The sequence below is a fragment of the Calypte anna genome, chromosome 1 (genome assembly GCF_003957555.1).
Source record: "Calypte anna isolate BGI_N300 chromosome 1, bCalAnn1_v1.p, whole genome shotgun sequence".
Taxonomy (NCBI): Eukaryota; Metazoa; Chordata; class Aves; order Apodiformes; family Trochilidae; genus Calypte; species Calypte anna.
The window spans coordinates 64,211,904-64,233,158 of record NC_044244.1 but is presented as its reverse complement, the minus strand read 5'-3'; the positions used below and the strand labels follow the sequence as shown (position 1 = coordinate 64,233,158).

The window sequence follows — 21,255 nt, the reverse complement described above, 5'->3', positions numbered from 1 at the left end:
CCAGACCCTCATTAACCCTCGTTAGCGGTGCCACAGGGGTGGGGGAGTCGTTAATTACCTCATTGCCAGAGTCCATTACAGCTCCCCCCGGAGCAGGGGAAATGGAGAAGCTGAGAAAGGGGGATACACAGAGATGCTCTGCCGGTACTCGGTGTGGTACACCACCCTGCACCCCCCCCCGAGCAGTCAGCGTGGGGACAGCCCCCCCGGAGCAGGGGAAATGGAGAAGCTGAGAAAGGGGGATACACAGAGATATGTGTGTATATATATATATATATATATATATATCATCAATCTGGGCTGAACCCTTCAGGGAGGAGCCCTGGGGGGCTGGGTGCGCGGCTTAACCCTTCTCTGACCACCTTCGGGGGGGGGAGGAAACTGATGCACGGGAATCTCCCCCATGGGGGAAACTAAGGTACAGCTGGGACAAAGCCCAGCAGGGAAAGGTGGGGAGTGAGGAGGGCACAGGGTCATTTTTTGGGGCATCTTTCTGCAGCAACCTGCAGCACGGGGCTGGAAAATCTCGAGGTTCTAATCTTGTTCCTTTGTCAAATTAAATAAGTGGAAAAAAAAACCAACAACCAAACCAAAGCCATAAATCAGCAGTGATTAGCGAGACCCCGAGGAAGAAGGGGAAGGGGGGGGATGAAGCTGCCCTCCAGGGGAGCTAAATCCTGCCCATATCCCAGGCTACACCCTGGAGGAGTCTGGCATTAGGGGCTGGATCCAGCCCCGCTGTGGGATTTAAGGGGTTAGGGGTGTCTCTGGGTTCCTCCATCCCTTTGAATCCCCCAGCTCCTTCCACCCTGCCTCAGTTTCCCCTTCCTGGCTTATCTGGGGTAACAAAAGGAGCCGGCAGGGCCCTGGCTGCAGTGCCTAATTAGCCAGATGTAATCAATTCAGCTCCATTAGGGGCAGATCCAGGGCTCGGCCATTACCCGGAGCCCGGGCAGGATGATGGAGTGGACGCTACAGGGCATGCGATAACACCCAGCTCCGGGGGGGGGTGACTTTGTGGTGCTATGTCACATCCCACCCCCCTCTAGACCCCTTGGCAAAGGGACACAGATGTCCAGGCCAGGGTTTTCGGTGAGCAGACCCAAGGTGTGGCCTGTGGCACAGCCCAAAATTCCCCCTCGGGGTTGGGGATGGGGACAGTGGCCCAGGATCCCGGGAACATCATCCCTGCACCCAGGGCACCCCTCATCCTGGGATCCCTGGGCCAGCACCCCCCTCCTGCTCCTCTTTCCCAGACCCTCCCTGCTCTAAAATTTCCCCTTTCCACCCATTCCACTTTCCAAACTCTTCCCCTGGCACAGGGGACTCCAGCGGGGGCAGAGCCGGACACTTTATTATCACTGCGGAGCCGGTGATGTCCCCAGGGGTGGGGACCAGGGGACAGAGGAGCAGCCAAGCCACGGGTTGATCCCAAACTCCCCCTGCACCCCCCCTGCCTCCCACACTGGCAAGGACTGGGTCCTGAGGGAGGGGGCTCTTGGCTGTGTTCCCTCCCCCCTTCCCCCCCCAAAGCCGATCCCCAGCAGCCTCGGACATGAGCCACAAACCTGGGGGACACGGCCACAACCCTAGGGGGACACGGCCTCGGAGGTCCCCCCCTCCAAGGTGGGGGTGGGGTGGCATTTCTCACTATAAATAAGGCTTTAGCCCCCTCCCCCCATCAGGGCATTAGTCCAGGGGGCTGCATTGGGTTGGGGGCAGAGGGTCTGGACCCCTCCCACAGGTGGCCTAAGGAGAGGAGGAGAGGGTGGGGTGGGGTGTCATCCCAAGATGTCCAGGTAGATGGGAGGGCTCTTGAGGAGGGCCTGGAGGTGGTCGTGGATCTCCTGGATGGGCTGGCGTTGGTGGGGGTCGCGCTGCCAGCAGCTCCGCATGATGGAGTAAACCTCTGCGGGACAGGCGCGGGGCCGCTCCAGCTCCCGGCCCTGCGTGATGCACTCGATGGCCTGGGAAAAATAAGGATGGAGCTGGGGAGACATCCCGCACCCCACCGGGAACCCCCCCTGGGGGTCTGTCACCCCCAACCCCCGTCACCTCGGTGTTGGAGAGCTGGTACCAGGGCTGCTTCCCGTAGGTGAAGATCTCCCAGAGCACCACGCCGAAGCTCCAGATATCGCTCTCGGTGGTGAACTTACGGTAGAGGATGCTCTCGGGGGGCATCCAGCGGATGGGCAGCATGGGTCCTGCCCCCACCTGCCCGCGATGGGGCAGTCAGTGGGTGAGGACCTCCCCTATTTGCCCCCAGCCCCAAACCCCCTCATTTTGCGCCCCACAGAGTAGGGATGAGGAAGAAACTCTGCACTGAGGGTGGTGAGATCTGATAGAGAGGTGGGAGATGCCCCAGCCCCAAGAGCAAAGGGGGGTGGAGGGACCTGCCCTGGGCCGAGATGTTCCTGTTCCCGGCACTGAGGGCGGCTGGGTGATCTTTTGAAAGTCCTGAACCCTTCTGGGGTGCTATGGACGGGGCTCTGAGCAACCTGCTCGTGTCCCTGCTCCCAGCGGAGTGGCACACGGTGACTTTTAAAGGTCTCTTCCAACCTGAACCTTTCCATGATGCCACACGGGTGGGAAGGGGTGTGGAGGGCTGACAGCTAAGAGGAGCCTGGGTGATGGAGGGACCGGTGGGGACAGCCCAGCCGCCGGCTCACCCGGTAATAGTCGGTGCTGTAGATGTCCCGGGACATCCCAAAATCCCCGATCTTCACCAGGAGGTCGTGACCCACCAGGCAGTTGCGGGTGGCCAGGTCTCGGTGCACGAAGTGGAGGGAGGCGAGGTAAACCATGCCAGAGGCCACCTGGACGGCGATCTGCAGCATTTGGCCCAGCGCCAGCCCCTGCCCCTGCCCCTGCGCCAGCATCGCCGCGTCGGGACCGTGGGACCTACGTGGGGTGTGGGGGGGAACGGGTAGTGGGTGGGGGGCGTCCTCCGGGGGGCCCCACGGGACACGGGAGTGCGAGAGAAGGGGGTGCACACACCTATGTGCACCAGGGAAAGGGATGCATGGCTGTACACGTGTGTCAGGGAAGGATGTGTGTGTGTGCACAGCAGGGAAGGGGGTGTGCACTCGTGTTCGGGGAAGGCGTGCACGCGTGTGCACACGCACGAGGGAAAAGGGTGCACGTGTGTGCGCAGATACCACGGAAGAGCACACGCACGTGCATGTGTGTGTGTGTGTGTGCTGGAGAAAGTCGTGCACATGTGTGTGCTCACACTGTGGGGCACATGTGTGTTCACCCACACGGGAGGTGGCAGGGAGAGTGCGTGTACACACGTGGACCCCAAGGCAGGCGTGGCTGCATGTCAGAGGCCGTGTGCTGAGGCGTGTTGGGGCATGTGGAAGCGTGTCAGGACAAGTGGAAGCGTGTCAGGGTGTGTGGAAGCAGTAAACGACCCCAGTGGACACCTCCAGGGCCTGGTGATGCTGAGCAGTGCTGACAGCTGCGGTGGGGGGACGGGGAGGGGGATTATGATGATGATGATGAAGATGATGATGATGATGGGGGCCGGGGGGAGGTTCTGCTCAGCAGAACCATTAATGCCAAATCCCATCACAATAACAATAAAAGCCACATCCCCAGTTCCCCGGGTGGCCAGGACAGCCCTGCCCCTGGCACCCGCCCCCGTCTCACAGCAATACCTGGGGGGCTGTGGCGGCGGCTCTGCTCACTCCTGCTGATGGCCAAATCCCCCCCCCCCTCACCCCCCCAACGTTTCAAGCCTCCCAGACACATAATCTAATCAATATTGCAAGGCGGCTGCATTAGCGGGAGCTGCTGCGGCGCTGGCAGAGCAGAGAATCATGGAAAGGTTTGGGGTGGGGGGACAGTCAAGATCATCCAGACCCAAACCCGGGGTGCTCCAAGCCCCATCCAACCTCCAACATTCCCAGGGATGGGGCAGCCACAGCTTCCCTCACCCCAAAGAATTCCTCTCTCCCTCCCTGCCCAAGATCTCCTCTCCATCTCCCCTCTTGCAGCTGCAAACCCTTCCCCCTCATCCCATCCCTCCAGGCCCTTGTCCAAACCCACGGGGTATCTGCTAAATTAGATATTGGAAGAAACTTCTTCACCCAAAAGGTTCCCAAACACTGGCCCAGGCTGCCCAGGGCAGGGCTGGAGTCCCCATCATCCCTGGAGGGGTTTCAGAGCCCTGGGGATGTGGGGATGAGGGACATGGGGTGGGGGTGGCCTGGGCAGGGATGGGGGAAGGGTTGGACTGGGTGTAATCCAAAAGGGCTTTTCCAACAAAAACCATTCCATGATTTGATGATTCTACCCCAAACGCAGCAACCTTTTGGTTGGATTTGATGATCTAAAAGGTCTTTTCCAACCCAAACCAATTTGTGATCCCTGGAGCCCCTTCAGGCACTGGAAGGTGCTCTGAGGTCTCCCCAGAACCTTCTCTTCTCCAGCCTGAACACCCCCAACTCTCTCCCCCTGGCTCCAGAGCTGCTCCAGCCCTCCCAGCAGCTCCAGGACCTCCTCTGGAATGGCTCCAGCAGCTCCGTGTCCTTCTGCTGATGGGGACCCCAGAGCTGGACCCAGCTTTACCCCAGGGGGTGTCCCCAGAGGGGAGCAGAGAGGGAGATGAAGAGGTGGGGGGTTGGGCTGGACCTTTTTCTCCCCCCCCTCAGCCCACCTGAGGAATCGGTTGAGGTCCCCGTGTTTCATGTACTCGAAGACCATCAGGAGGGGCTCCCCCTCGGTGCAGACACCGTAGAACTTGACGATGTGCTGGTGCTGCAGCACTGTCAGCAGCTCTGCCTCCCGCTGGAAATCCACACGGGCACTTTCTGTCACTTCCTTCAACACCTGGGGGGAGGTGTGTGTGGGGGGGTCACAAGCTGTATCAGACACCCTAACCCCCCCCAAATCCCACAGCATCGCTTCCCCACACCCTCTTCCTCACCTTCACAGCCACCAGCATCTTCTCCTGCTCGGGCAGGAGGTTGTAGCACTCAGCCAAAAACACCTTCCCAAAGGCTCCTTCACCCAACTCCCACTTGAGGACGATGTCCCGACGCTGGACGTGGTGCACGCCTTGGGGGGACACACACACTCCCAGTCAGTGCCCCTCCAAACCGAGGATGACGTGGAGAGATGCTGAAGGGCCATGGTTCCCATGGCCACCCCCATTCCTCCCCCTCCCCACCACTTACAGGTGTCACAGAAATACTGAGGGTTCTCGATGAAGTTGCTCTTCAGCCCCCCCAGCTTGCCCTCGGCCAAGGAGGAGGGGGGGCTGCTGCCCAGGGTCATGAAGTGCAGGGACATGGCCAGGTCATCCTCTTGGGCCAGCACTGCCGAGCCTTATGGGGACAAGGCCAAGGCCATCGGGGGGGTCCCGTGCCCCCCCCTCCCGGTGCAGGCAGTGCCAGGCTCTGCCGAGCATCGCCCCGCAGCCCCTGGGGGCCTGGCCGCCTGATCAAACCCATTTAGAGGCTGAATCCATTCCAGGAGTGAATTAGCAGCTGCTGCCTCTGCTGCCGGGGGGGGGAGCACCCCACACCCCTCCCCAGACACTGTCCCTGTCCATGATCCCCACCCATCACCGTCCTCCATGGTGCCCCTCGATGGTTCCCATCCATCACCTCCCTCCACTTCCACCCCTTCATGGTCCCCCCTCCATTCTCTGCATCCATTGTCCCCACCCACGGTCCCCACGGTCCCCTCCATGGTCCCCCTCCCCCCTCCATGGTCCCCCACCCGTGGCCCCATCCCCACAGGGACCTCCCCTCCAGCCATGTCCCAGCCCCAGTGCCCAGCACAGACTCAGCTGCCCCACAGCTGTGGAACTGAGGTGTCCCCTGCAGGAACCGGGGTGTCCCCTGCAGAAACTGGGGTGTCCCCTGCAGGAATTGGGGTGTCCCCTGCAGGAACCGGGGTGTCCCCTGCAGGAATTGGGGTGTCCCCTGCAGGAACTGGGGTGTCCCCACGGACACAGTGTCCAGGCTGTCACACTGCACCCCCCACTCCCTCCCCACTCACGGTTGATGCTGAACTTGGAGTGGTGCCCACACTTGTTGAGTACGATGAGCATGAGGGAGAGGAAGAGGCAGGCGAACACAGCCAGAGCCACGGCCACCGAGATCTGGGGACAGCAGGGACACGGGCTTCAGGCAACACCAGGACCCTTCTCCCAACACTTGGGAGGCAGCCACAAATCCCCAGAGCTTCCACAGGGGAAACTGAGGCAGTGTCGTCACACGTCCCCCCAGCCCACTCGGCTCAGGTTTGGCTTTTCCCAGAGGATTTGTCCCCTCCCTTCCCATGGGTGTCCTGGTCCCCTGGGTCCCTGTCTGTACCCTCACCCCAAACGTGTGCTCTTCCGTCGTCTCCACCGGCCCCTCCAGGGAGTTGTTACTGGGGCCTGGGGTGGGCAGAAGTGGGGGTGAGTGGGGGGTGGGGGGTCCCAGCTGCTGCAAGGGGTCCCAGCAAGCAGGGTCAGCCCTGGGGTGGGGAGATGCGGGGATTGGGGAGGGCTGAGGCAGGGAGAGGGGGGGGGGACACATCCCTAGGGTGGTCCTGGCAAGCTGGGGAGGTTATCCCAGGATCAGCTCTGGAGGGTGCATAATTTGGGGGACTGGGGCAAAGAGAGGGGTTGGGGGGGGTTGGGGATGCCAGCCCCTGGGGGGTCCCAGCAAGCAGGATCTGCCCGGGGTTGGGGAAAGGACAGTTTGGGGAGGGCGGATTGGGGTGGGGGGGATTGTGCCCCGTCACTCACCCAGCGGAGACAGAGACACTGCCAGAGCCCACGGGAGAGAGAAGGGAGAGATCCCGTTATTCCACAGGGAAACCCACCCCCTCCTCCCCCTCCTCCCTCCTCCCATCCCAGGGGAAACGGAGGAAAAAAAAAAAAAAAAAAAAAAGAAAGAAAAAAGGCTCGAAGTGATTTCTCCCAGGAGAAAGAGGGGCGGGGAGGGAGAAATCTCCCTCTTCCTGGAATTTTCCATCCCTTTTCCCAGCAATTTACCGGGAATGGGCTCCTCGGGGCTGAAGCTGAAGGGGTTGTCCATGAAGCGTCCCTGGACGCTGCGGGCGGCCGAGCCCAAGGGGTTGTGGACCAGGAGGGTGTAGTTGCCATTGTTGACGTGGGTGGGACGGTTGAGTTGGAGGCAGCCATGGAGCACGGTGGAGTTGGGCTCCAGTTCCACCACCCGGGTGTGGATGTAGGGACCCTCGGGAAGAGCTGAGCCATTGAAGAGCCAGCGCACGCTGGGGAGGGGGTTGGCATCCACTGAGAAGGGGATGCACCAGAAGTGCTGGGGGATGGCTTCCTGCAGGAGCAGGATGATGGGGGGGACTGGGGGAGACAGAGATGGGTGGGTGCCTCAGCTGGACACCCCATCCAGCCCCCCCATCCTTTGTACTAATTCATCATCTCCAGCCCCAGCCATGGTCCTCACCCAACGATGGAGTCATCGTACAGTCATCAAATCACCAAAAATGGTTTGGGTTGGAGGGACCTTAAAGGTCCCCCAAGTGCCACCCCTGCCATGGGACCCCTCCCACAGCCCAGAGGGCTCCAAGCCCCATCCAACCTCCAACATTCCCAGGGATGGGGCAGCCACAGCTTCTGGGGGTGACCTGGGGCTCAGCACCCTCACCCCAAAGAATTTCTCCCTCCCTCCCCAAGATCTCCTCTCCATCTCCCCTCCTGCAGCTGCAAACCCTTCCCCCTTATCCCATCCCTCCAGGCCCTTGTCCCAAGTCCCTCCCCAGCTTTCCTGGAGCCCTCCCCAGGTCCTGGTGTTCCCCCCCAGGGTGCTCACAGGTGACATTCAGGCTCACGCTGTCCTCTGCCAGCCCCACAGCATTCTCAGCCCTGCAGGTCAGGTCCTTGTGGTTCAGTCTGGAGGAGACGTTGCTGAGCTCCAGGACGATTTCCCAGGCTGAGATCTGTTGGGAGCAGCAGGGAGGGGGTCACCAAACCCTCCCCTCCCAGAGCCTCCTCCAGCTTCAACAGAGGATGCTGCAGCGGGGACAGTGATGCCAGGAGGAGGCTCTTGCCTTGGTGACAGTGGGCAGCTCGGGTCCCCCCTCCGGGACCACCCACTCCCCCGTGGCTGGTGGCTCGGCAGCGATGTGACAAGTGAGGTTGATGCTGTCCCCTTGGCGCAGGACCACCTCGGGGGGGTCGATGTGGACCCTCGGGGGTTCTGCCGGGGACAAAGGTGTAAGCAGCACCCTGTGTCCCCTCCATGTCCCCACCCTGTCCCCAGCCCAGTGGCTCAGGACAAGGGGGAGACAAACCCAGCACCCAAACTGGGGCGGGGGGGGAGGGGTGTCCCTGCCACTTACCACAGGGATGGAGGGGATGGTTGCCCAGTGGGACCAGTACTGGTCCCTCCCAGCAGCCCAGGGACTGGTTGCCCAGCCCAGCCCGGCTCCCGTTGTGCCAGAGCTGGAGCCAGCGTAGCCCACAGGAGCAGTTCAAGGGGTTCCCCACCAGGACCCTAGGTCGGGGGGGGGGGCACACAAGGTGGTCCTGTGTCACCCGTGGTGACACCAGGTCCCAGGCTGGAGGTGGCATCCCCAGCCCCGTTGATCCTGCACCCCCAAAGGCCACTTGTGTCACCCCTGTCCCCGTCACTGCCTCCCCAGCCCCATCCATGCCCCGGGGTGGGTGGGTGGGTGTGTCGTTCCCCCCCCCCCCGTCCCTTTCCCCAGCACTCACAGCTCCACCAGGGGCAGATGTTGGAAGGTTTTCCAGGAGAGACTTTGGAGGGCATTGAAGGAGAGATTCCTGCCAGGACAGGACAGATCCCATCAGCAACCCCCCCGTTCCCCCCCCCAGCATTGCAGACCCCATCCCACCTCCCCCCCCGCCCCACCCCGGGGCAACACTGAGGCCACCAGGAAGACACCAGGAGAGCCCCCACTGTCGCATGGTGACCAAGCAAAACCACGGTGCCACCAGCGACCGGGACCCTCCCTACAAGGGGAGAGCCCCCACCCCCACAGCAGGGTCCTTTGTGTGTGTGTGTCCCGACTCGATGTTTTCTCACTGGGACACAGAACCCCTCCCAGCCCGGCTGCTGTGACACCATCAACCAGGGATCACAAACCCTGTGCCCACGGGGATCAGCGAGGGGAGGAGAGCCCCAAAACTGGGGGGGAAGGGGGGGAGGATGCTGGGGAGGGGGGGGGGAGGAGTTACTCACACGTGGCTGAGTCTGGGGGTGTCCAGGAAGGCATCAGCAGAGATGTGCTGCAGTCCTGACCTGGAGATGGTGCTGGGGGGGAATGGGTGTTGAGGGCTCAGCACCCAAATCCCCACCCTCTGTGTCCCCCTTTGCCTCCCCACAGTGGGATTAAGCTCTGGGGAACCCACCCCATCCTGTTTTTCCCTCCTCCCTCCCCCCCCGGGTGCTCACAGGCTCCTGAGGTCCCGCAGCAACCTGGTGTCAGCCCGGGTCAAGGTCGTCAGCATCTGCTGGTTCTCGATGATGCTGGAGGGTAAAATGGGGGGGAGTGGTCATGAGGGAAGGGGTTCAGGGAACCCCCCCCAAGTGTGGGGAGAGGGGAGTGAAGGGCCAAGTCTCTCTCCCCCTCCAGGCTTTGGGAACAGGGATGGAGCAGAGCTGCCCCGCCGTGCCTCAGTTTCCCCTGGGATGAGCTGGATGGGGAGGGGGAAGCAGTGGGGCAGGGGTGGCAGCTGAGCCCCCCGGTGATGTGGGGCCAGGGCTGAGCAACCCCTCGGAGCTCACGGTCCCACCCTAAGAGTGAATTTGCCAGGTCTCAGCCCCACTCCCCCGGGGGTCCCCACCCCACGGTGGTTGGTGATGGGATGGGGGTGGGGCACTGCCCCAGGGTGTCCCCCCTCTGCCCCTTTCCCAAGGAAAGAAAAACCTCTTTTCGGAGTGGGATGGGGGATTCTGCCCTGCCCCACCCCAGGGGCTGCTCCTGCGACTCCCAAATTGTTGGGGCTCAGACCCACGCCAAGGGGGTTTCTTTTCCACTGATCCCCGGGAGAGGGGTCCCGACCACCAACCCCATGGATGAGGATGTGGGGATGGGAGGGACAGGGCAGGGGGGCATCCGGGGGGGTCTCTGGGGGGACCCACCCCACCCTCCAGCCAGCAAACAAAGGGCTGCTGGCATCTCCTGGCCAGGGGAGGGGGGAAACTGAGGCACAGAGACATCTTCAAGACCCCCAAGGCCAGCAAATTTGGGGTGTCCACCCCCTAGCATCCCACCCTGCAGGCCCCAGGGATGGGTGACAGCCCCACCACGAGGTGGGTGACACGAGGGGTTGGGTTCCTCCCTGCACCAGGGCACGGTTGCTCCGTGCCCGGAGACCCCCCTGTGCCGACCACCCCAAGCTCCCTCACCCCCAGCCCCATCACCCCCAGTCCCCCTGCTCCATCCCCCTGCCCGACCACGGCTCCATCACCCCCTGCTCCCTCCCCCTGTCCCCCAGCCCCATCGCCCCCAGCCCCACTGCCGCACCCCACAGCACCCCCCGTACCCTCATCCCCATCACCCCCCAACCCCATCACCCCCAAACCCATCACCGTCTCCCCCAGCCCCATCGCCCCCGCAGCCCCCCCCCCCGCTCCCTCATCCCCCCCCTCCCCAGCCCCACTCACAGGTGGGTGAAGCCCCCGGAGGGCAGCAGCCGACCCAGACTGCTGAGGGTCCCGGGCTCCCGGCAGTGCAGGTCCCCGGGCCGGGGGCAGCGGCAGGGTGGGGGGCAGGGACCCCAAAGCCCGGGGACGGGCAGGGGCAGGAGAAGCGCGGTCAGGTAGAGCCAAACTGGGGGCGGCATGGCGGGGGGGGGGGGGTAACGGGAGGGGGGGATAGCCGGTGCCGGTGACAGACCCTGTGGGGACCCGAATCGGGACCCGGGGTTGGGTCCCGGTGCCGGGAGGGGGATGGAGGGGGGTAGGGGGGTACACCCAGTGCCGGGGGGGGTATGGGGGAGTATGGGGGGGATGGGGGGTACACCCGGTGCCGCCACTCCTTCGCACTTTCCCGACCGCCCGAGCACACGGGGCCGTGCGGGGCTTAAAAGCAACGGAGGCTCCATCCTCCCGGGAGGGGCCGGCGGCTCCCCCCGCCCCGGCACCGCCCCCGCAGACCCCTCCGCCCCCGGCCCGAGGGTGGGGATGGAGGAACAGAACCGGGACCCCCCCCCCCGACCCCTCCCCGAACTCCCCTTGCCCGTGACTCACCGGGATTCGGGAGCCGGGAAGCCCCCCCGAGGAAGGGGCAAAACGGCTGCAGCCCTGCCCGGAGGATCCCGCCCCACCGAGGGGGGTCCCGCCGCACCCTGTCTGCACCCCCAGCCCCAAACCTTCCCCCTCGTCCCCCCAAACTCAGCGTCCCGACACTCCCAGCCCGAAGGTGCCTGCACGGAAGGGACAGGGGACATCACGCGGGCATCGCCCGGCCCAGGGCTCATCGCCCCCCCCACCCCATCCTGTCACCAGCACTACCCCCCCCCGCGGAGCACGGCGGAGCTGCCCTTACCCCAGCGCCCCGGTGGGTGCAGAGAAGCCGGGGATGGGGACATTTGGTGTGACAGTGTCCCCCGATGCCACCCCCGGCCCGGAGCCTCCTCCCCGGGGGGCAGGGCACGGTGGGTCCCTGTCCCCACTCCCACCTCCCCAGCTGCTGCCTGTCCCCGAGCGTGTCCCAAAGGAAGGGAGGCCATAAACTCTCCCCTGGGGTGACCCTGCTGTCCCCTGTCCTCCCCCTCCCCCCCAGCCGGTGGTTGCCACCCGTCACATCCTCCCAAAATCTAAATTAATTCCAATTTCCACCACTTTGACGTTTTTTTTCCCAGAACCGCCTCCAGGTTTGGGAACCACAGGGCAAAGCCACAGAAAATGCTGATGGGGGGAGGGTGAGTGGAAAACCCCGTGTGCCACCCCCTCCCCCTGACCCCCCCAAACACCAGGCACAGCCATAGTACAGTTTCGTTGCCCTTTATCTCCCCTCATCACCAGATGAAAAAGAGCCAAGCCCCTTCCAGCACAGCCCGGATACTGGTCCCAGTGCTGGGGACTTGGGGGGACGTGGGGGTGGCCTCAGGTGTCTCCCGCTGCAGGGCTGCCCCGTGCCTCAGTTTCCCCACCTGTAAAACGGGACCAGTTACTGACTTGGCTGCCAGGTGGGAGGTTGGTGGGAAGACCCCGAGCCCCAAACCCCACTCCCCACCCCCAGAACCCCTTTTATTGCCCCGCTCCCCCCAAGAAAATAATGAAAGACAATAGAGGTGGTCTCCTCCCACCCCAAAGTCCCCCCTCACACTCCAATTTATACCCAGGGGAAATGCACACCCTGCTCTGCCTGCCCCCCCTCCCCTCCCTCAAGACCCCTGTTCCCACCACTCCCCTGAAAATAATTAAAAGATGATTGGGGTGGTCTCCCAGTCAGCATCTCCCCCCCCACCCTGACTTGCGGTACCCCAATTTATTCCCAGGGGAAATGCAGCCCCTGCCTGCCCCCCCTCCCAAGGCACAGGCCCTTGGCAGCAATAAATAACTTTGGGGGGGTGACAGCGATTTGAGGGGGGGGCAGCCAGAGGAGGGTAGGGGGGTGTGGGGGTGCTGAGTCCAAGGCCCCCCTGAGGGTGGTCAGAGCCCCCCGGTCCCATTGGGGAGCTGTCTGGGGCTGCGGGTGGGCAGAGGGGAGGCGAGGGGCTCCTCATCCAGGGGGGTCAGCTCAGCCTCGGTGGGTTCCCCGGAGCCCCGGGGACGGTTCTGGGAGCTGTAGAAGAAGGAGAGGGCACGGAAGGTGGGGGCCATGTGGTCCTTGATGCTCTCCAGGAGTTGGATGAAGGAAGGACGCTGGCGGGGGTTCTGCTGCCAGCACCAGCACATCAGCTCGTGGCTGTGGGACAGAAGGTGCCTGGTGAGGGGGTTTTTTGGGGTTGTTTTTTTTTTTTACTACCCCAGAGCTCGGTGATGACCCCAAAGTAGGGTGAGGGTGGGAGGTGGGGGTCTCACAGTTTGTCGGGGCAGTTTTCGGGCCTCTCCAGGACGCCGTTGTCCATGACGAAGCGCAGGACCTGCTCGTTGGACATGCCCTGGTAGGGCTGCTCGGCCAGAGTGGCGATCTCCCACAGCACCACCCCGAAGGACCTGCTGGCATGCTCAGGTGGGCACAGACCCCTCCCTCAAAATAAAAAAAAAACCAACCCCCACCTCCCCGGGGCTCCTCAGCACCCACCAGACATCGGATTGGGTGTTGAAGATGCCATCCTTGAGAGCCTCCGGGGACATCCAGCGCACGGGGAGCAGCCCCTTCCCCCCTTTCCGGTAATAATCCGTCTCGTAGATGTCCCGGGTCATGCCAAAATCTGTGAGAGGAGGAATGGGATGAGGGGGGGAACAGCTTTGGACAAGGGCCTGGAGGGATGGGATGAGGGGGAAGGGTTTCAGCTGCAGGAGGGGAGGTGGAGAGGAGATCTTGGGGAGGGAAGGAGAAATTCCTTGGGGTGAGGGTGCTGAGCCCCAGGTCACCCCCAGAAGCTGTGGCTGCCCCATCCCTGGGAATGTTGGAGGTTGGATGGGGCTTGGAGCCCCCTGGGCTGTGGGAGGGGTCCCTGCCCATGGCAGGGGGGGCACTGGGGGAGCTTTGAGTCCCTCCAACCCAATCACCCCATGAATCTGTGATCCTATGAGATGCGGGCCTCATCTCATAGTGCTCATAGTGGGCAGGGAGCCCACCCACTGCCACCCACCCACCTCCAATCTTGACAGTGAAGTCCTCAGACACCATGCAGTTGCGGGCAGCCAGGTCCCGGTGCACAAACTTGTTGGCGTTGAGGTAGGCCATGCCGTCGGCGATCTCCCCCGCCATCTGAATCATGGCTCCCAGGGATGGAGGGGGCAGCCCGGGGTTATTCTGCACCGTGCCCAGGGAGTCAGGGCTGGGGGAAGGCACCCAGACCCCCCCCCCCCAAGCCCCAGGAAGAAAGGAGTCCCCCAGCCCCTCACCTCGGCGTCAGGCCGGAGCGAGCGCAGGTAACTCTTGAGGTCCCCGCGCGTCATCAGCTCCATGATGACCAAAGCGGGTTGGCCCTGGGACACGACCCCGAGCAGACGGACCTGGGGGGGATAAACGTCAGTGGCCAGACCCCTCCACGTCCCCGTCCCCGTCCCCGAAGCCTCCCACCCACCACGTGGTGGCACTTGAAGGCTTTCATGACGGAGGCCTCGTTGAGGAACTCGATGCGTTCCCGCACGGTGGCCAACTCGTTGACCGTCTTCAGGGCCACCCTGGTCTCCTGGCCCTCGGCAACCAGCCCCAGGGCCAGCCCCTCATACACCATCCCGAAGGAGCCCTGCCCCAGCTCCCGGATCACTGTGATCTTCTCCCGGGACACTTCCCATTCATCAGGGATGTACACTGTGAGGAGAGGGGAGACCACACTGGCACCATCACCACCATCACCATTACTGTCCCATCACCATTGCCATTACTGTGTTCATCCCCAACTCTGTCTTCATCCCTATCCCCATCTCCAGCCCTATATCCATTCCCATCTCCATTCCCAATCCTAATACCACCACCATATCCATCCTCAACTTCATCTCCATCTCCAACCCCATGTCCAATTCCATCCCATCTCCATCCCAATCCCCATCTCCATCTCCAACCCCAATCCCATCCACCTCCCCATCTCCAATCTTATCCCATCTCCTTCATCCCTGTCTCCATCATCCCCATGTCCATCCCCATCCCACTCCATCCCATCCTTCCATGATCCCACACCCCTGCTCATCCCTACTCACCATTGGAGGCACTGAAGTACTCGGGGTTACGGAGGTGTAGAGGGTTCCCACTGGGGTACCCGTCATTGTCCTGCAGGGGTGGCCATGGCTCAGGGGACACGGGCCCGATGCCATCTCCCTGAGACCCTTCCTCAGCTCAGCTGATGTGCCCCCACCCAGCTGGGGGAGGTGGAAGGGGGGGTGGGGGGTTCTACCTCTTCTTGTTGTAGAAGAAGACGAGGACAGCGAGGCAGGAGATGAGGAGCATGAGGACCACGGGTGTGACTGTCAGCAGGATGTGGAAGCTGCCAGACTCCTCCTCGGCTGCCAGGAGCACATGTCACCTCGTGGGGACACACGTGCCACCAGCGCTGGGACAGACAGGGGAAGCCCTCCCCCGAGCATGGGGCATCTCCATCCCAGAGCACCCCCCATAGTCCCCACTGGTGTCCCTCCTGTCCCCTTTGGTGTCCCTCCTGATCCCCCACTCCTGTTCCCTCTGTACCCTGCTGGTGTCCCCTGTCCCCCGCACCTGGCCCCAGGATGTAGAACCGGACCAGCCCGGTCCAGGAGCCGTTTCCTGCCAGGGAGGTGGCCCGGACCTTGGCCGAGTAGTTCCCAGGCTGGAGCAGTGCCAGGTGAACCCCCCCGTACTTGGAATAACGGTGCCGGGAGACACAGAGCACGGTGATGACATCCTGGGGGGGGACACGGAGGGGGGGATGTCACCCACACACCCCCCAGCCAGGAGAGGGAGAGGGGGGAGTGGGGGTGGGAATAGGGAGAGGGAAAGGAGGAAAAGGAAGGGAAAGGGGAAGGGAAGGGGAAAGGAGAAAGGGAAAATGGAGAAGGGGAAGGGGAAGGGGAAGGGGAAGGGGAAGGGGAAGGGGAAGAGGATGAGGATGAGGATGAGGATGAGGATGAGGATGAGGATGAGGATGAGGATGAGGATGAGGATGAGGATGAGGAAGGGTGCTGTACCCCCATACCCACCCCGTCCCGTGGGTGCTGGGGGTCTCACCTCACTCTCACGGCTGTACTTGATCTCGTACTTGAGGATGAGCCCGTTGGGGTTTTGGGGCTCCCCCCAGCGCAGCAGGATGCTGTTTTTCCCGGATGGTTCCCAGGTGACATTGCCAGGAATGTTGTCGGCTTGCACTGGAGTGGGGTGCAGAGAAGGGGGAGGGGGTCACCTCCTGGCCAGGGACCCAGGACCCCAACCCAGTGCCAGTCTTGAAGGTACCAACACTCCAGAGCACCCCAGCACAGCCCAGCAATGTGGCCAAGAAAGTCAGGGGTGTCCTGGGGTCAGAGCACTGCACAGTGATGCATCCAGCTCGGGGCTCCCCTGTTCCAGAGGGACAGGGATTTACTTGAGCAACAGAGGATGATGAAGGGATTGGAACCCCTGCCTGATTAAGAAGGGCTGAAAGACCTGGGGCTTTTTAGTCTGGGGAGGAGAAGGCTGAGAGGGGATCTGATTCATGTGTACAAACATATGGGGGCTGGGTGACAAGAAGGAAGGGACAACTTCTCAGTTGTGCCCTGGGACAGGACGAGGAGCAATGGGTTCAAGATAGAGCATGGGAAGTTCCACCTCAACACGAGGAAGAATTTCTTTACTGCTGGGGTTACAGAGCCCTGGACCAGGCTCCTGGAGTGGTTGTGGAGTTTCCTTCTCTGGAGCCTTTGAAGCCCCATCTGGATGCAGCTCTGAGCGCCCTGTGCTGGTTTGGCCCTTTGCTGTGGCAGGGTGGGGGTTGGACTCGATGCTCTTCAGAGCATCCTCTGACCCTTCCTGTGCTGTGGGAGGTGCTGGCACCTACACTCTGGCATGGTCCTGGCAAAGACGAAGGTGGCAGCGCTGCAGCCCACGGTGTGGGCAGCGTGGTTGCAGGCGTGGATGTCGATGCGGTACTCGGTGAAATGCCGCAGCCGCGACAGCACCGCCCGGTCCCGCACCACCTTGTCCTCGAAGATCTGGAACTTGGGCTTGGGTTGGTCCCCGGAGCCGCCTGGGGAAGGCGGAGCCACCCAAGAGGAGTTGGTTGGGGAGGTGACGGCCGCCAGGTCCCTGCGCTGCTTCGGGGTCCTGTGGGAGGCGGTGGGGAGATGGGACGCTGGGTTGTGACCCCCAGAATTCAGCAGGGGAAGGGAGACCCTCCGGGTTTGGGTGGTCCCCGCTCACCTCTGGGGGTTCTTGTTGATGGATGTCACCTTCCAGGGTGGCCTGAGACAGCAGGAAAATGATTAAAGGATCTGCCAGGAGCATCCACAACATCCCCCGCCCGTGGCAGACCCAGCCTGGGAACCTCCCCCGGTATGGGGACACCCCTCCCCCCCAACCCGGGACGGTACCTGGGGATGGTGATGGAGTTGTGGAGGAAGTTCTCGAACTTCTTCTGGAAGGACTCAGCTTCCCCCTCCATGCGGAGCTGCCCGTCTGCCGGGCGGCAGGGACAGCACCGCTCCTCCGCATCCTGCTCCGCCTCCGAGCCCTCCCCGTCCCCGAACCGGGTGTCAGCGCTGCTGGTGGGCAGCTTCAGCCCTGCAGGCGAGGGTGGATTGGTCCCCAGAGTCCCCCTGACCCACCAATGTCCCCGGCCACCTCTCCTCTCCTCCTGTCCTCCTGCCTTCATCCTTGCGGCAGCAGACGGCGAGGTAGAGCTCCATGTTCCCAGCCAACATTCCTGCCCTGCCCTCCTTGCCCTCCCTGCCCACCCTCCTGCCCTCACCTTTGTGGCAGTAATCGTTGACATAGAGCTCCATGTCCTCTGCCAGCTGCTGCCACAGCACCAGGTAGTAGGTGATGTTGCCGTTGCGCTGGGTCGGGGGTTTCCAACGCACCACGATGTGGGAGGAGGAGTTGGACATGGAGATGACATCTCGGGGCACTGTTGGGGCTGGGAGGACGTGGGAGTCATGTTTGGCTTCGGGAGGGGAGAGACCACCCCGGCAGCCCCGTGTCCCCCCCCGGGCAGCCCCTTACCCGCCGGCATGGTGCGGATGTAGACCACCTCACTCTGAGCTCCGTAGTTGCGTCCTTCCTCGGCAGTGGTGAGGGTGATGGCCCGGACAAAGATGGCATACTGGGTCCAGGGACGGAGGTTGAGCAGCGTCACCCCCGGCTCCTGCTCGCTGCTGAGTGGCAGCTCCACGTCCAGCACATTCCAGCTCTGAGCCCCGCAAGCGTCCTGCCCCACGTACTCAGAGACGTTCTGGAAGGGTCTGCCCCACACCAGGCATCGGGGAGGGTCCCGGGACCCCCTCCCGGCCACAAAACCCTCCTGAGGTCCAGCAGCCCACAAGGACAGAGTGATGGAATGGTTCTGGTTGGAGAAGACCTTGCGGATCACCCAGTCCAACTCTTAACCCTTGTTGAGCATCAGACAATTTGGCCTCAAGCCGTGGCTCTGGGCTGTCCCACTCCCTCTGCAGCCCCTTCCTACCCTCCAGCTTTCAGCTCGGTGTCATCTGCAAACTTGCTGAGGACACCACAGGCGGGGGGGGGGGGTCCCAAGCCCTCTGCGGGGGGTACAAGCAGGGGTGGGTGTCACTTACGACTCCTTGTAGTAAACGATGAAGCTGAGGAGGTCCCGGTACTCCGGGGGTCGGTACCGCTCCCACTTGAGGAAGATGCGGTCGGACTCGGTGACATTGGAGATGAAGCGCAAGGTTTGGGTCTTGCCTGGGGAGAGGAGGGGGGGTTGGGACGACGAGGAGGGGGTCAGGGCAGTGCCAGGGGTCCCCATTTCCCCCCTACTCACAGGAGGCTCTGTCCCCGTTGGTGCGGGGGTTGATCTCTGCCTTGTTCTGCCGCCCCTTGGTGCCCGTCACCTCCTCCATGCGGTAAATCTCAGCCAGGCACAGCTTGGGGTTGAAGGCAAAATACATCTTGCCCACGGGGATGGAGAGGATGTGGTGGCTCCAGTCCCAGAGCTGCCTGCAGGTTCTGGTTGTCCAGGACATACAAAGTGTATTCCTGAGGAGAGAGACGTGGATGGAGGCGATGGGCACCCCCGAAGCCGTGTGTGCTCCCCAAATCCACCCCCTGTCCTCACCCATCCACCATGGAGTCACCACGGATCAGCTTGAGGTTCTTGAAGAAGGACAAGGAGACAAGGGCAAAGGAGTGCTTGACCTTCAGGAAGCCCGTGATGGTCTCAATGAGGCCCAGGCTGCCCTGCAGCTCTGAGGCCAAGTTGTCTGGGGACAGCCCATGGACACGAGGCCATTAATTCCCCCTGCAAAGGAAAAGACACCCCCACCCCCTCCCCCCTCCACGGCCAGATTGGATGGGGCTTGGAGAAACTTTGTTTAGTGGGAGGTGTCCCTGCCCGTGCCAGGGGATTGGAGCTGGCTGATCTTTAAGGTCCTTCCAACCATGATAATTTTATGATCCACCCCCCTGCTGATGTCCTCCCACCCAGAGGAGGTTCTGGCTGAGGCACTCACAGCCCCGGCGGATGTTCAGGATGAGGTTTCCCTCCACGAGGGTGCAGCCCGCCAGCTCCTGTGCTGCCTGTGTTGAGTCAATGGTCTTGGTGCCCACCTTGCACTCCTTGGACAGAGCCCCTCACACTTGTGGCAGAAAATGCTGCAGGGGGACAGGAGGTGAACAGGGCACAGAACCACAGGATTGTTTGGGTAGGAAAAGCCCTTTCAGATCACCCATCCCAGCCATTCCCCCAGCACTGCCCAGGCCACCCCCACCCCATGTCCCTCATCCCCACATCCCCAGGGCTCTGAAACCCCTCCAGGGATGATGGGGACTCCAGCCCTGCCCTGGGCAGCCTGGGCCAGGCCCTGACAACCCTTTCCAGGGAGAAATTCTTCCCCAGCTCCAACCTAAACCTCCCCTGGCACAACTTGAGTTGTGCCCAAAGTTCCTCTTGTCCCATCCCTTGTTCCTTGGGAGCAGAGCCCGACCCCCCCTGGCTCCAACCTCCTCTCAGGGGGTTGCAGAGAGCTACAAGGTCTCCCCTCAGCCTCCTCTGCTCCAGGATCAGCACCCCCAAGACCCTCAGATGCTCCTCACAACTTCTCCAGACCCTTCTCCATCTTCTCCAGACCCTTCCCTGTGTTCTCCAGACCCTTCTCCATGTTCTCCAGACTTTCCTTTTTACTTTCCAGACCCTTCCCCACATTCTCCAAACCCTTCTCCATGTCCTCCAGACCCTTCTCCATGTCCTCCAGACCCTTCTCCATCTTCTCCAAACCTTCTCCATGTTCCCCAGACCCTTCTCCATGTTCTCCAAACCCTCCTCCTTCCTCCCCAGTCCTTCTCCTTGTGCTCCAGACTCTTCCCCATGTTCTCTCAAGCCTTTTCCATCTTCTCCAGCCCCTTTTCCATCTCCTCCAGCCCCTCCTCCTTACTCTCCAGACCTTTCTTCTTCTTCTCCAAACCTTCTCCTTGCTCTCCAGACCCTCCTCCTTTTTCTCCAGCCCCTTTCCCCATCCCCATTGCCCCTCTCTGGATTCTCCAGCACCACAGTGGCCGTGCTGGTGGTGGTGGGGGGGGGGGGATGATGCCCGTTGCCCCCTCCTCACCTGCTGTCATTCCTGGTGTACCCCGAGGGACACTCGGAGAGGCACTGCTGCCGGTGGATGACAAACTGGGAGGCATCCCCGGGGTGGTGGGAGACCTTGAGCAGGCTGGCGCAGTACTCGGAGGTGACGCAGCGCCAGCCCTCGTACTCGTAGGTGCGGGGGGGGCAGGAGGGCAGGCAGACCCCCTGGAACTGGAAGTGGCGGCAGGCGACACAGGAGCCGCTGTCCCGGGGCCTCCCGCAGCCCCCCAGGCACTCGGGGTGGCAGCACTCCCCCCACGGAGTGCAGGCAGAGCCCACCCCACAGGGACACACTGCGGGGGGAGAGACAGGGAGCCTGGGTGGGCAGAACCCCCCCCCCGGGAGCAAGCGGGGGGTGGGAGGTGGAGGGTGGGGGGCTGGGGGTTGTATGGGGGGAGAAGAGGAGGTGGGGAGGGAGGGGAGGGAGAGGGTGACCTCTGGAGGTGGGGAGGAGAGGGGAGAGGGGTGGGGGAAGGAGGGGATGGGTGGGTGGAGGGAAAGGAAGGAAGGAAGGAAGGAAGGAAGGAAGGAAGGAAGGAAGGAAGGAAGGAAGGAAGGAAGGAAGGAAGGAAGGAAGGAAGGGAAGGAAGGAAGAGGAGAGGAGAGGAGAGGAGAGGAGAGGAGAGGAGAGAGAAGGAGAGGAGAGGAGAGGAGAGGAGAGGAGAGGAGAGGAGAGGAGAGGAGAGGAAGGAGAGGAGAGGAGAGGAGAGGAGAGGAGAGGAGAGGAGAGGAGAGGAGAGGAGAGGAGAGGAGAGGAGAGGAGAGGAGAGGAGAGGAGAGGAGAGGAGAGGAGAGGAGAGGAGAGGAGAGGAGAGGAGAGGAGAGGAGAGGAGAGGAAGGAGAGGAGAGGAGAGGAGAGGGAAAGGAGAGGAGAGAGAGGAGAGGAGAGGAAGCCGGAGAGGGGGCAGGGGGGTCTCAGCCCCTGCTGGGCCCCAGCT

The 21,255-nt window shown here is 62.5% G+C and overlaps 2 protein-coding genes across 2 annotated transcripts in view; both read right to left on the bottom strand.

Moving 5' to 3' along the window:
* Positions 1-1,781: 1,781 nt before the first annotated feature.
* NTRK1 (neurotrophic receptor tyrosine kinase 1) lies at positions 1,782-10,792 on the bottom strand. Its single transcript, XM_030449071.1, has 17 exons — positions 10,614-10,792; positions 9,399-9,473; positions 9,186-9,257; positions 8,699-8,767; positions 8,323-8,477; positions 8,032-8,180; positions 7,794-7,920; positions 6,995-7,324; positions 6,746-6,763; positions 6,333-6,391; positions 6,010-6,112; positions 5,181-5,330; positions 4,931-5,061; positions 4,661-4,833; positions 2,670-2,901; positions 2,056-2,214; positions 1,782-1,967 (listed from the first exon to the last, which is right to left on the bottom strand). The coding sequence occupies exons 1-17, from the start codon at positions 10,790-10,792 to the stop codon at positions 1,782-1,784; spliced, it is 2,367 nt and encodes a 788-aa protein (XP_030304931.1).
* Positions 10,793-12,605: 1,813 nt separating this feature from the next.
* Positions 12,606-21,255, bottom strand: part of INSRR (insulin receptor related receptor) — a 21,010-nt gene continuing 12,360 nt past the window's right edge. Inside the window, exons 3-22 of the mRNA XM_030448957.1 lie at positions 20,298-20,610; positions 19,328-19,344; positions 18,809-18,953; positions 18,515-18,699; positions 18,309-18,435; positions 17,737-17,975; positions 17,483-17,650; positions 17,106-17,295; positions 16,936-16,977; positions 16,574-16,839; positions 15,769-15,905; positions 15,280-15,445; positions 14,963-15,071; positions 14,769-14,818; positions 14,153-14,382; positions 13,971-14,081; positions 13,719-13,878; positions 13,201-13,330; positions 12,978-13,112; positions 12,606-12,861 (exon numbers count right to left, since the gene is read on the bottom strand). Coding sequence (XP_030304817.1) covers positions 12,606-12,861; positions 12,978-13,112; positions 13,201-13,330; positions 13,719-13,878; positions 13,971-14,081; positions 14,153-14,382; positions 14,769-14,818; positions 14,963-15,071; positions 15,280-15,445; positions 15,769-15,905; positions 16,574-16,839; positions 16,936-16,977; positions 17,106-17,295; positions 17,483-17,650; positions 17,737-17,975; positions 18,309-18,435; positions 18,515-18,699; positions 18,809-18,953; positions 19,328-19,344; positions 20,298-20,610 — 3,176 coding nt within the window. The remainder of the gene's footprint in view (positions 12,862-12,977; positions 13,113-13,200; positions 13,331-13,718; positions 13,879-13,970; positions 14,082-14,152; positions 14,383-14,768; positions 14,819-14,962; positions 15,072-15,279; positions 15,446-15,768; positions 15,906-16,573; positions 16,840-16,935; positions 16,978-17,105; positions 17,296-17,482; positions 17,651-17,736; positions 17,976-18,308; positions 18,436-18,514; positions 18,700-18,808; positions 18,954-19,327; positions 19,345-20,297; positions 20,611-21,255) is intronic.

Coding starts and splice junctions, on each gene's coding strand:
- NTRK1 (XM_030449071.1), bottom strand. CDS start 10,792: ATGCCGCCCCCAGTTTGGCTCTACCTGACCGCGCTTCTCCTGCCCCTG. Junction 7,921..8,031: donor AGCTGCCCACTGTCACCAAG/GCAAGAGCCTCC, acceptor TGCTCCCAACAG/ATCTCAGCCTGGGAAATCGT. Junction 2,215..2,669: donor ACAGCACCGACTATTACCGG/GTGAGCCGGCGG, acceptor CATCGCGGGCAG/GTGGGGGCAGGACCCATGCT.